Here is an 11,156-nt window from a genome sequence, read left to right as displayed (position 1 = left end):
GTTTTTTACATTCTAATTTGGCTTATTATTGCTTCATGCATATTGTCTTTTCTATTATTTACTTTGTTAATTGTTTTTAGTCAGTTATATGTATACTTCATTCACTAGTGTGCGACACTTCTCTATACACAATCTATTTTCCCCCAACAATAGGTGAAGTAATTTTCAATTTTCCAAATGACCTATTGGACACCATTGAAAGCTTAAAAACCTCACTTTCAAATTTCAAGAACTAGACACGTAGACAACAACATTCAGACCAATTAGACACTTTTTAATGTGAAGAAACCTAGACGGAGTGTTGATTAATCAAAGTAGAAAACATCATGATTCTCTTAAACAAATTATGAAGCTATCATGCGTGTAAGTAGCAAAATACTGACTGCTCCAGGTCCCATGTATGGAATAAAAAGCAAACACTTGTACAAAGACTCTGCCTTACATAATTTACTTTTACTTGCACAGAGATGTTCAATCTAACAGCATTCAATTGAACACTCAAAACAGTTGTAATTTGTTGAAGAAAACAGAAAAATAACAGATCTTAGCTTGACTACAAAATGGCACAATTACATATCAAGCTCAGTTCCTAGGTATGGTCCAATGCTCCGACTGAAGGTAGTATTACCAATAAAGCACTATGTAGCCTAAGAAAAAGCTTTGGACGCGACATGCCTGTCACCGAAAGCTAAGCTCGAGATCATGAAGGTATTTGGATCTAAGAATTTCTGATCAGTTGGAAAACCTGCAAACATTCCAAGGATCACACCTTTTTAATGATCTGAACAACATCTTCATCTTCAAGCTCATGTTCCTGCGTGCAAAAGGACCAATATTTCAATTTCCACATATAAATGATTCTATACAAGAGTGCACTTTTAAATTTGTTCAAGGGGAGGGACTATAAACAGCGGCAGAAAATAAAGGAAATGGACTGACCTTTCCCACTCGTTGGGGCTTGTGCTTGACGCTTGATCCCCAAACCAAAGCACTGAAAAACCAAAATTTAGGGTTTAGCATGTGCAGGACAAAAACCAACATTTTGCTAATAGGCATGTCAAATTATCATGGGTGTTAGCAACGAATACATAGAATTATATTCAAATTTTAGATATGTACTAACCTTTAAAAATTTCAGACTTAAAAGACATCACATTGTGGAAGTTGACTAAATTTGTAAATTCAACTCAAAACATAATAGAAAACAGTACTAAAAAGTTAGGTTAAAAAACAAAGTGAACACATCCAAACGATATCAAAAGTTGGGACTTCAATAAAAGTTACTCACTACTTAAATTGCTTCAGCATATCTTTGTGGATACGGCTGCAAAAATCCTCGATGGTCCTTCTCTTAGATGATAGAATTACGGGATCTTCATAATCTGGATTCATTCCTTTGGGCTTTGTGTAGATGCGAGTTAAATCAAGATACTCCCATACCTTGTCCAGTAAACCATCAAGGTTCCATTCAAGATGAGCACTGTCAAACAATCAGAAACAATAAATAATACATCACATTATCAAGCGAAGTAAAAACCTCCATTGGTTCATTAAATCTTTCATGGGAAAAAAAAGTTAATATACTGTATTCACATGACATAGATACAATAGTGGCCTAGTGGGGAATAGAGAAATCAAACCCCTTGTATAATAAAACTCAGCTTGAAATAGGACATGATTTAACAACGATATCTAGGAAGTATAAGAATACAACATATAGTATACAAATGAGATGAGGTAGAAAAAGAGAAAAAATTGTTCTTGTGGTGCAAGTAGAAACTTTTCCCACATGCACGAAAAAGAGACGTGAGAAAATAATAAATGCTCAATTGCATGCATTAGAGATTCATTACACTTGTATGAATAGAAAAAAGAAATCGTAAGGGAAGATTAACACGTACAACCACCAGGCTGAAAGTGAAAATGGTATGGAGTCTGACCAATAGTTTATACCACTACAGACATGAAGGGGCCAACCATACAAATAACTCTCAGGTCAACTAAACAGTTAACAATACAAGCCTAAAGTATGCAGACCAACTAGGCACGCAGAACAACTTAAGCAAATAATCTAGATGTGTCTAAGAAAATAATCTGGATGCATGTCTAAGTGACCACAAGTGCTGCCTTAACGAGCCCAAACTTGTGCCAAAGACAAAAATTTGGAATGCATAGAAGCATTCGACAAGCAGTTTGCAATTTGTTCATGCGAATAGGATGCAACCTAACAAGCCAGGAATTTCTCAAACACAATTTGACAAATGAATATGTCAATCCAAGACAAAGAGATCCTCTCTATCCTTTCTTATTCCTATTAATTAGGGAAGTCTTTAGTGCATTGGTTGAAAATTCTTTCTCCAACGGAGTCACGTGCCAATTCTGCAATTTGCTGATGATATCTTGTTTTTTTTTTAGGTTTGAAGTTCTTATAAAAACTATTCAGCTCTTCAAACGGTGTTCAAGACGATGATATAATTAAATTTGTCTTTACTTACAAGTTTAAGCTTTTGGATCAATCGGTGATTTAAGATGGTATCAAAGCAGGTGGTCTAAGGAGGTCCTATGTGAGCCCCTACAACGTTTCATCTCCAATTAATACTATTTCCACTTGTTTGACTCTTCTTCATATTTCAAGCCCACAAGTGAAAGGAAGTATTAAATGATATAATTAAATTTGCCTTTACCTACAAGCTTAAGCTTTTGGATCAATTGGTGATTTACGACAAGGAAAAAGATTAATTGGGTAAAATCTGATTTATGTGTTATTAATGATGAATCTAAGTGGCTGCATTTTTCTTCGAGAAAAAATTACAAGGCTGAATTACCCTTTCTTTATCTTGGGCTGTTACTTGGTGGTATCCCAAAAGCTTTCTTTTTGGCAGCCAGTAATTGAAAAATTCAAAAGCAAATAGACCGACGGAGAAGATTTGCATTGTCAAGGGGTAGGCGTTTAATGTGTGTACTTTGGTTCTTTCTTCTATTCCATTATACTATATGACCATTTTTCTTAAGCCTTCCTCAGTTAGTTTAGAGCTTGAATGAATCTTGCGTGCTCTTTATGAGAAAGCAAAGATGGCAGTAGGATTCCTCTAAAGTATTGCAGAATAATCTCCCTCACCACTATCTTTTGCCTTCATTTTGTATTCTGTCTACAAGCAGGGGAAACTCTTAATCATATTCTTTTTTAATGCCCCTACTCACAGATGGGTCGGGTCTATTTATTTTCCTAAATTAATCTTCGAAGGGTTTTTTCCAACAAGTCGAAGGTGATAATGTCTCACTCAACTCCTACTTGGTCCCTCAATGAATTCAAAGGCTCGTTTCCTTTGGATTAATGCAGTTAAAAGTCATTCCATCAAAATTGGGGTGGGAAAGAAATCAACGCATTTGAATGTGTTTTGATGCAGCTCCTTTAAAATCTTCTTCAGGGTCTCTCTATCAAAGAAGTTAGATAGATTCTCCATTCAGGACATTTACCGCAGCTGAAATGCTTTTATTACTCTTTAGTTACTTGCTCTGTTTTTCTACCTTTTAGAGAACTTTGTAAACTCCATTGGATTGGTTTAAGATGATTGTCCTCCTCGATCCTTTGACAATTTGAACCCAACGCCTCCCAGTTATAAGTTATATCTCAGGGCCCCCATGTGGTTAAGAGGGAAAGTAAATAACATTCATAGGTCAACTAGTACTGTGTACAAGTGAAAACAGACTTGCAAAATAAGAAAAAGAAATTTTAGAAAGTTGCGGGGATACAAACGTTACCTGACTGGGCAGTAGTGAGGAAGTCTGTCCAGAATTTCCAGCTCCTCTAGGGTGATCTGATCGATTTTGTTAACAGCATATATACAAGGCATGTATATTCTACTACCCTCAATCACATCAATGAGATCATCAGCAGTTGCATCGTATTTAAGAGTGATATCAGCATTATGGATTCTGTACTCACTACAGATAGCCTTCACAGTGTCAAGGTCCAGATGGGTAGTAGTTACAGTTGAAGTCAAATTTATCCCACCCTTGTCTTTCTTCCTGAACGACAGATTAGGCGGCTCCTTGTTCAACCTGATTTCAAAGAAAATGCACCAAAAATTAAATAAAGCATACAACGAAAAGGAAAAATTAAGGAATATTGAAGATCAACAGGGCTCATCCTAAACAACAAACACTTGATAATATTCACAAACATGAGAAAAAGATTGTCCCCCCAACCACCAGCAGAAATTAGCAAAAAATAACTTTACTGTTGAGCTTATAAATATTCATTGTAAATTATATTTCCTTGCAAAGATTTGGGAGTTATTGAACGTTTCATGAGGGTGTGATCCATGTAACTTTTATTTTTAATAAGAAACAAAGATGTATGTTCATCAAAAGAACCAAAATGGACAGCCTAAAGGGTAGAGGGTTGAGGAAACTCCCTTCCACAGAACTAACAAAGAAGAGCCCTCCAATTGTTAATAATCACTAGAAGGCTATAATTATAAAAGAATTTGGTGCAATTCGTGCACCACCAAAAGGCTGTATGCTGACCAAAAGCCCAAAAAGAATCAAAAGAAGCAAACTTATCTTCAAAACCTTTTATGTAATTTTGATATTGTAGACTTCATCCTTCAAAACTTTTTTATCACATATAATTTGTGATCATCTTGTAACTATGATATTATCAAATCGGAGATATTTCCTTGAAATCTCCAAGTTGTTAATTTGAGTGGGATGGATATCTAGATTCCTTTTTCCCTAACATGTTCTTTTAATAAAAATGAAAGTTATCCATAACAAATGGAAAATGAACGTGGAAACATTCAATTTTTTCACTAATGAAAACACCCATAACTGTAAATAGTTTCCAAGAAAGCTGAGAATCAATCAGAAGCCAGGCCACAAGGTCACAATACGACAAAAAGGTGGTTTTAGAGGATATAATAACAAACAGAAGCTAGAATGGTAACAAATGGATTCATGGGGAAGTGCGAGATTTAACATAGCGTTCTTGTAGTTTCCAAAGGCAAAAAATATCCCACATATTTGTCCACCTATTTTACCTTGTAAGCGTATTGAGCATTAAGGTAATATCTTGGTTGACAAGGAAGTGTTTGTCCAGTATTCCAGTCAACACCAAAAGGTCATGCTCAGCTCAGCAAGCTGGTTTTAAGAGACAGACTTAAGGTCATTAAAACCAAATTACTTTTCCTGATTGTACCTTCTTGATTTTGGTCTCAATAAAATATACATATAAAACTTTTTGACACCACACGAGTAATATCACATGCTAACTTGGAACCATCACAAATTTACCTGATGCCAAATCCCTCAAGCTCTTTCTCTATTAGACGTTTGTGTGTGATAGGCTTTATTGCATCAAGAACAATTATAATGCAATTGCATGTCCTGGCTGTACTGATAACCTACATGAATGTAAACCATTAAAGAAGAATAAGATGAGGGATAACAAAAATACAACAGAATTCATCTCTCCGCCCACACATAAATTGAATTATACAGAGATTAAAATATTCAGTTTAATCTTGACCTCTAATCTTGATACTAGAATTAATTATTCAGTTTCACTTGAAAGGCATCTAATCTTGACCTCACTCATCCTGAAAGGTCACAGAGATTAAAATAATTTTCCTTACAATCATTTAGGCCCCTATTTGATAATTATTTTAAGAAACATAGTGTGATATATTATTAAAACGCAGAAGAGGACTGCCTGAGGGCAGGGGTAGAGGAAACCCCTCCCACAAACTATCATATAAAGGCTTTTCTATTTGTGGTAATCATGAAAAGACTTCAATTACGAAAGAATCTTTATGATCTGAACTCCAAGAAGCCAAGAACTGTACACTATAAAGAAAAGAAACCTCTACTGTCATCTTATACTAAAAAGGTTTCTCTCCTTCCAAATTAACCAGAGAATGGCTCTAACGGCACAATCAAAGGGTCTTTGCCTTGCTCTTGAATCTCATACCCATCAAAGTTTCCATTGACCAACTGTCTATTCTATTAGCTAAACAAAACTAGAGCCCAATTCTCTGAAAATAAAGGCCTGACCCTGTGGGGAAAAAAAGGGCCTTGAATAAATAAATGATTTAAGGAAGAGCCCACACCTACTCAAGATATCTAGTCTCATAGGAGACAAGCATAGCTACTCGGGGTTCCAAACCTTACTCAAACACCATAAGTAAGGTAAGCTTGCTCCTAAAAGCAGGACCGAGACAACCCCAGGGAATCCCGATTGCACATGAGTTCCATAGCACTAGCTGCCTAAACTCAACAGCCAAGAACTGATCCAGTTGAGACAGCTCAACATGCTAATTCTAGCATCTTTTCATAGGTTTTTGCCGACTCTCTCCTCTGATAAAAGAGTTTACCATCTGGACCTGAAGCTTTCTAAATTCCTTTCCTAAAAAATTTTGAAGAAAAAGTGAATCAGAGCCATGCGAGGGAGGACAATGAGCACTATTATATAAATGAGGTAATAGAAGTCAGACTTCTCTGTCGGCCTCATATTAATCTTAGAAAAGAGATGCTTCTTTCTCATGTTCATTGATGGAAGTCTTTGGCTAACCATTTCTACTTCTCAAAAAAAGAATACCAAGACAGCTATTCAAACGCTTAACACATGCAATTTTAATTATATTCATTAAGGAGTCCAAGCAAAAGCTAGATTCTTTTTTTGACTTCTTTCAAAGAAAGAGGAATGCATGGAATGAAGAAAAGAAGAAAGGAGGAAAGCGATTCACTGGTGCAGTTTGTCTCTTGAAAACGGTTTTCTTTCTGTACTCTCTCCCCCCTCTTTTTGCTCTCTCACTAGTGATTACTCCCGATCCGAAGCACCCCTTTTCCATTCATAGAGAAATCCAATTGTCAAAATCAATAAAAAGGCCATCATGGACCAAGATCCAAACAGATCAATCTTGTTGAGAGGGGTACTGCCCAAGGAAAGGAAAAGGTTACCTCCGGATCAAGGATAATAAATAAAATGGAAACAAGATAAAATTGTATCGAAACGACTTCTGGCATCATCAGAAGGATCGAAACCACATTCATAGGCCGACAATTTTTCTGGATAGGTTGAACTATTGGAAGCAAATGGAAAAGGAACACCGAGTGGGATCAAAGAAACTAGCGGACTGATCACTAAATAGATACAAATAGGTGCAAATTCTGACATCACCACAGCGCACTTGGTTCTTTCGCTCCTTGATCGCGGAGCGGCATACCGAAAAAGAAAAGAAGAAAAAGCCCATTCTGAAACCTTCACTATCAAGTTCAAGATAATGAAAGAAATTCCAAAGAGAAATTTAGGAACCCGGATGAAGATGAGAAAAAAGCAGCACTCAAACGAGGTAGTGGATCCATGTGAAGCAGACCGACAATTAGATAAGGAGAGATTCAATCAACCTCAGAGAGGAATTTTTCTAGCTTGGCAATAAGAGACCACAAAGAATTTCAGCTTTTTAGGGATATTTCCAATTCTAGATAGACTTAACCCAATGAAAACTCATCATTCTTCTGGGGTTCTTCCCGTAGCAGATAGGGAGGCAGACTTGGATGTAAAGGTCCCATTTGGTTATTCCATCCAATTAACACAATCTTCTCCCACTTGAAGGTGAACCTAGTATAATTTTCCAGTGAGCCCCAGTTCACTAACTCTCCAACACTCGATCAACTTTAATGCCAAGGTAATGGACGTCTCTCAGCAATCTGATGACGAACATAGTGAGTGATACTTAGGCCTAAGCTATTTTTAGTTTTGTGATGTATTTCAGAGCTTTCACATTGTATTGGGTTATTTTGTAAGTTATAAGCATTCTAAGTTAAAACAGAGTTTTAAGAGGACTTATTGAGAAACAATGGGACATCCGAGCATATAACCAAACCAACCAATGGCTGTAGAAGTTTGGCAACACTGGCATTTACACACTAAAATCTTTGATATCACATCTCTCATTGAGCCCCCATCATCATCGTCGTCGTCGTCATCATCTTCTTTACAAGTAAATTTGGAAGTCTACTTTCCCGAACCGAATTAAGTTCCTTCTGCGGGAAATTATTCACTCATGTCTTAATACAATGGATAGCTCCAAAAAAGTTGCCCCTTGTTCTACTCTCTCCATTATGGTGCTGTCTTTGCAAAAAAAAAAAAAAAAAAAAAATTGATTTCTGATTAGCTTAACAGTTAGTCCTGACTATATGTAATGTTATTCACTTACAAACTCTCAAACACTTGTGTCTAATAGGCTAAACTTGCAAAGTTACGGAGGGAACTCATTGCACCTGCATCAAAAGGAGGTGGTGGTGCTGGTGAAGGTTTCGATGTCACCAAAAGTGGCGATGCAAGAGTTGGTTTGGTTGGTTTCCCTTCCGTCGGAAAATTACATTACTCATAAATTGACTGGTAACCTTTTCAGAGGTATAAAAAACTCGTTTGATTTTCTTTCTTTCTTTCTTTCTTTCTTTTTTTTTTTTTTTTTTTTTAATATCTATTCTTATCACTTCACAGTGATGGTATTTATTGCGATTTCTTTATATTCAATGACATTTACTTACATAAAGATATTCAACAGAAAAATATAACACTGTGATGTTATAAATCCTCGTTGAACTGATGTTACTTAACAATGTCAAGTTAATCTATATATCTGCAATGATTTGGTCTGTAGTCTTTGTTAAACATTAAAATATGCCGTTGGTTAGGTGTTAGCCTAAACAGCCATATGCATTTATAACGCTAGGGATTAAACTAGCCATTAACAAGGTTCTTTCAAAGGGCAATATAAACCCCTTTGCTTCTTGTGCAAAATCAATTGATTTAATTAATAAAATTAAAACCCCTTTCCTTCTTGTGCAAAATCAATTGATTTAACTTAATAAAATCCCCTCTTCTGGTGTACACAGTGCATGTCCCGTCTTTATTCACAAAACAATTTGTGTAGAGGAATTTAGGATGTTTCTGGGTGTTCTTACATGCATATGGTTATAGTTTTTGATAGGTTGGTTGTCTTGAGATCTGATGCATAGACTTGAGTATTGTAGGTGATATCCCTCACCCCTTGTCAAACCTCGAGAAAAAGAAAAGAAGCTCAGGATATGTATGCATATACAATATATTAAGGCTTGTATGTAGGCAATCTAAAAACAACAATTTGAAAATAAAGGATTCAAAGAAAATATAGTTATATTTCATGTTTTCAGATATGTGTTTGATAACAGATTAAGAAATTGGATTCTAGTTTAAACAATTGTTTTAAATATGTTTGATGCTATATTTATAAACCATAAAACTAGTTGTATTGTAGTGTATGGTATTTTGTGAAGTCTCACAAATTGTTGTCTTTACAGGTTGCTTCATATGAATTCACTACTCTAACTTGCATACCGGGTGTAATTGGGTATAGAGGAGCTAAAATTCAGGTGCTGTTATTATTTCAGATTTCTGCCATTTTCTTATGCTTTATTACTCTGTTTCCATTGAGAATGAGGGTTAATATTTGAGCACACTTTCTTTGTCAGTAGTTTTTCTAAAAGAAATAATTTTTTTATCGTTACCGTTTTGCCACCTTTTAAAATAAAATTTGAATTGAACTTGTACTTTATTGTGAATGGCAGTTACTTGATCTCCCTGGTATTATTGAGGGTGCTAAAGGATGGAAAGGGAAGAGGAAGGCAGGTAAAACATGATAAATCATTAACACTTCTCGTATTGATATCATTCAGTCTGATTCGGTTCTTCAGTGGATATTTGGTTATCTCCATTATTTTAAAGTCTTTTCATATGTATGTATATATATGTGTGTGATGTGTGAAAGATGGCAGGTAAAATATGATAAAATCTGTTAACACTTCTTGTTTTGATATCATTATTTAGTCTGATTCAGTTCAGCTGTCATTGGATATTGTGTGCGCTTGCACGTGCGCATGTGTGTCCCCAGAGAAATAGAGAATCTAATAAGGAACCAAACATCACTGGAGGATCTCTCCCGTAAAGATTGTTGTTTTTCTCGTCCCACAAAATAGCACACTCCAACCTCCACAAGACAATGAGAGGAGACATTTTAATCAATGGTTTCTTAAATTGGAAACAAATTCAATTAATTAGACAGACCAATTTTAGCATACAACACAAAAATTATAAAGACTTCCTCGAGCTCGTGCTCAACTAATTCTCTTGTCCTTTAACAATCCAATGTATTCGTCCAGATTCTTAATTAGAATAATACATTATTAAAACTTCTTTTAATGGCTTCTATTAGAAATCCAAATCGTGGTTCCCATTCAAGATGTCACTAAGTCATGCATCCTAAAAATAGAAATTGGACTTTTTACCTTTGAAAGAGCTTCCCAAAATTAAGATGAAAAAAGGTTAATAGAAACCCTAATGGGCCTAACCACATTGTTGAGACGCTGGGGGCAGCATCTTGATGCCGTCCCAAAATTTACAAAATACCCTTAATTTTTGCACACATGACTTTTTCATCAATTTCCACAAAACTTTGTAGTGTCAAGATGCTGAATGGCTGAGGCTGATTGCAACATGAGATTTTGACCCACTTTTCTTCTTTCTCTCTAATTCTTCTTCTATTCACTTGGGGTCTCCAATTCTTGACAATTTCTTTTTTCATAAGAAACAATTTTATTGATTGAATGAAATATCCAAAGAGATAGAAAGTGGCCCATATGACGGAGTACAAAATATTTTTTCAATTAAAGAGAAGGAAATTCAAACTAGGACTTTTTAGAGGTGGTAAACTTTTACAAAAAAAAAGGGCATCGAATGCAGCCAACTCAAGGACCTCTCCAGCAGTTTTTCTTGATTATGGAATATTCTGTTGTTTCTTTCGGTCCAAATCTTCCACAAACAGCCCTAATTAAGCTAGACCAAAGATCCCTATTGTAATTTCTTTGCTTGGGTTTTACCCTTATATATATAACTGAATTGTTTCTTTTACCAAAAAAGATTAAGCTAGACCAAAGATGAGCTTTTGTAGCCTTGAATGGTGATCAATAAATAGCATCCTGATCCAATTAAGGGAGTCAAGTGGGGGACAACAGAACTGTTCAGCCCATATCTTAGTAGCAAAATGGAAATGGAAAAAAGTATATGAGTGATTCATTAGTCTTTTCTTTCTTCTTCTTCTTCTTCTTTCTTT

General features: G+C 35.6%; 2 protein-coding genes and 1 long non-coding RNA gene across 3 annotated transcripts in view; 1 reads left to right on the top strand and 2 right to left on the bottom strand.

Moving 5' to 3' along the window:
• Positions 1 to 368: 368 nt before the first annotated feature.
• LOC120088815 (developmentally-regulated G-protein 3) overlaps positions 369 to 11,156 on the bottom strand; it is a 19,372-nt gene continuing 8,584 nt past the window's right edge. Inside the window, exons 6-10 of the mRNA XM_039046257.1 lie at positions 5,296 to 5,405; positions 3,763 to 4,062; positions 1,289 to 1,480; positions 940 to 991; positions 369 to 814 (exon numbers count right to left, since the gene is read on the bottom strand). Coding sequence (XP_038902185.1) covers positions 764 to 814; positions 940 to 991; positions 1,289 to 1,480; positions 3,763 to 4,062; positions 5,296 to 5,405 — 705 coding nt within the window. The 3' untranslated portion in view covers positions 369 to 763. The remainder of the gene's footprint in view (positions 815 to 939; positions 992 to 1,288; positions 1,481 to 3,762; positions 4,063 to 5,295; positions 5,406 to 11,156) is intronic.
• LOC120088816 (NADH-ubiquinone oxidoreductase chain 3-like) lies at positions 5,434 to 8,102 on the bottom strand. The gene is given in 3 exon segments (XM_039046259.1): positions 5,434 to 6,931; positions 6,934 to 7,006; positions 7,008 to 8,102. Coding segments are annotated over 3 exon segments (354 nt in total). The 5' UTR covers positions 7,178 to 8,102; the 3' UTR covers positions 5,434 to 6,820.
• Positions 8,245 to 9,648, top strand: LOC120088817. Its single transcript, XR_005485043.1, has 3 exons — positions 8,245 to 8,357; positions 9,349 to 9,420; positions 9,616 to 9,648. It is a non-coding gene; the product is annotated as an uncharacterized LOC120088817 (long non-coding RNA).

This window comes from Benincasa hispida, chromosome 10 (genome assembly GCF_009727055.1).
Source record: "Benincasa hispida cultivar B227 chromosome 10, ASM972705v1, whole genome shotgun sequence".
NCBI classification, from domain to species: Eukaryota; Viridiplantae; Streptophyta; class Magnoliopsida; order Cucurbitales; family Cucurbitaceae; genus Benincasa; species Benincasa hispida.
Note: the sequence above shows the minus strand (reverse complement) of the source record. Positions and strands in the feature narration are given on the sequence as shown.